Source organism: Lactuca sativa, chromosome 4, assembly GCF_002870075.4.
Source record: "Lactuca sativa cultivar Salinas chromosome 4, Lsat_Salinas_v11, whole genome shotgun sequence".
Taxonomy (NCBI): Eukaryota; Viridiplantae; Streptophyta; class Magnoliopsida; order Asterales; family Asteraceae; genus Lactuca; species Lactuca sativa.
The window spans coordinates 58,841,536-58,843,816 of record NC_056626.2 but is presented as its reverse complement, the minus strand read 5'-3'; the positions used below and the strand labels follow the sequence as shown (position 1 = coordinate 58,843,816).

The following is a 2,281-nucleotide window of genomic DNA, read 5'->3' as shown; positions in this document are numbered from 1 at the left end:
AATTTAATATAATTAGAAATTTAAAATTTAAAATTTAAAATTTAAAATTGAGAATTAATATTGAGAATTAATAGGTTGAAGTGGATTGCATTAATTAGAAAGCCTAAGAGAATGACACATAACAAAAGTAGAATAAAATATACATTCATTAGAAGACCTAATAGAATGACACATGTCAGAAAGAGATTAAAACTATTCTTTTATTAGAATAAGAAGATTATAACATCCTACTTCTATTATTATTATATCGTAAACCGAAAAATCTACCTAATTATATATTTCTGTTAATTTTTTTGAATGATATTGCTTTATTTAAACATTCTTTTCCAAATAATAAGAATAAATGAAAGTATTATGCTATAGTAAACAAATTTACAAAATTATGTTGCCATTTTTTCCGTTTAATCTTTTTTACGGCGGGAGCCGCATCGATCGCGCGGGGCGACAACCCCAAGTTATTTTTAAAAATTATTAATAACCGAAAATGTTGATGATGAATATGTCTTTGTTAGATAAAATTAGTGAAGACATTATACATCAAAAACAAATATTAAAATGTTTTAAAAACAAATAAATAAACAACGAGGGAAACGATTTTATTCACCAAAACCACTCTCTATCGTAATCAAAAAGTGCAACTTGAATTGCTCACTTGGGTATACATCATTGATCATACCACTATTTCCTTTTTACATTCTAACAAATATATAAATTAATTTACAGTAAACACAAAGTATTGATCGACATCTTCTCCTCACCACTCAATCAAATCATCACTCAAGGTAATAAAATGACTATAATTTTACATATCGATGATCTATATTCGTAGAGTTTTGAAATTTCGGACTAATTGCAAGGGGATATAAGAACTGAATCTATCGAAAGACCACCTTTAGTGTGAGTACAATCGATTTGTGTCAAAGAAAACGTCACCCTTGTGGGTATGTTGGAGTCATCGACGATGAAATCTCCGACATGGTGGTATTCCCAGGTTCCGGTTGTCTTCAAGAACCGCTTTGAAACAGCATGCTGCCCGGTGGACGTTGCGAGCTTGAATTCCACGGGTTTCGCGTCCCATCCATGGACGTCCTCCGTGCTGCAAATTGGCCGGCCGTGTTTTTTAATCACCTTCCCTAGCCGGAGTTTGAATGACAAGGAGTAAGTCCCCGCCGGAAACAGGAACTCAACGTCGCCGTCGACTTCCAGCCACCAGGTTTGCTTAAGGTATGAAACTGTTCGGAATCTGGCAAAGGAATATGGATCGAATTAAAGCCAGTTGTCATGATCAAGAATGAAATTAACATATATAATAGAAGAAATATTCACCTTGTTTCATCGGAAGGAATATGATTCCAGTATCGTCGATCAGTGATTCCGGTGATTGTTAATGCTTTTGAAGACACTGATACGCACACACCTCCCGTCGTCTTGTCCACCCAAAATTCCTGAAACATAATTGTTAAAACCTCATATAAAACCCTAATCTACTGTAATTCTGAAAATCGAAAGTGTGTAGAAAAAGAGGTTGGAGAGAAATGGAACCTTGTTTCCGGCATCGAAGGGCATAGGCCTAGTCAACCTAGCAAAAATCTCCTTTTCTCCCACTTTTTTCTTGTCGTCAATCAACAATTTTCCGACGAGATAATGATAATTAGACGGCAATTTAGAGATCCAGATGAAATCGGCGGACGAAGCTGCTCGAAATGCACGGTTGATCCGAGCTAATTTGCAGATCTCCGGCGGTTCCAAGTAGAATAAAACTAGCGCTACACAGGATTCCGGTAGATCGCCGAGGTTAAGCTTTGATGGATTGTCAACTCCGTCGGAGATATCCGAGCTTAATAATGACGTATTAGCACCCATAGTTTTGTCCAGAAGAGGGAACGTATGTAAGCGTTGGGTTACGACTTGATGGCCGACGGCAGTTGTATTGGCCGTTGGATATGGAGGATTTTAGAAAGAGAAAGGTTTAGGTGGTGTGTTGTGTGAGAGAGAAATAAAGAGCCACTGTGTGGGTTTGAGGTGGAAGAAAAGGGCAGGTGAGGTGTGCTTTATCCATGACAATATAGGAATGACGTGGAATTACATTTTAATCAATAAGGAGGTGTGTTAACCTTTCTAAAACAATTTATTAGATTACTAATTTATTAGATTCGTAGGGTTATATATCATTATAAGTTAAAAAAGTATTTGAATGAAAAATAATATATTCCGAAAACTTTCAATAAGTTATTTTTTTATTAAAAATCTTTAAAAAAGTCTCAATATTTATGGAAAAATT

The 2,281-nt window shown here is 35.3% G+C and overlaps 1 protein-coding gene across 1 annotated transcript; it reads right to left on the bottom strand.

Annotated features, from left to right (window-relative positions):
• Positions 1 to 575: 575 nt before the first annotated feature.
• On the bottom strand, positions 576 to 2,037 carry LOC111878573 (F-box protein PP2-A13). The gene is made up of 3 exons (XM_023875093.3): positions 1,543 to 2,037; positions 1,327 to 1,445; positions 576 to 1,243 (listed from the first exon to the last, which is right to left on the bottom strand). Exons 1-3 carry the CDS (start codon positions 1,861 to 1,863, stop codon positions 847 to 849), a joined length of 837 nt encoding a protein of 278 aa, XP_023730861.1. The 5' UTR covers positions 1,864 to 2,037; the 3' UTR covers positions 576 to 846.
• Between the last annotated feature and the right edge of the window lie 244 nt (positions 2,038 to 2,281).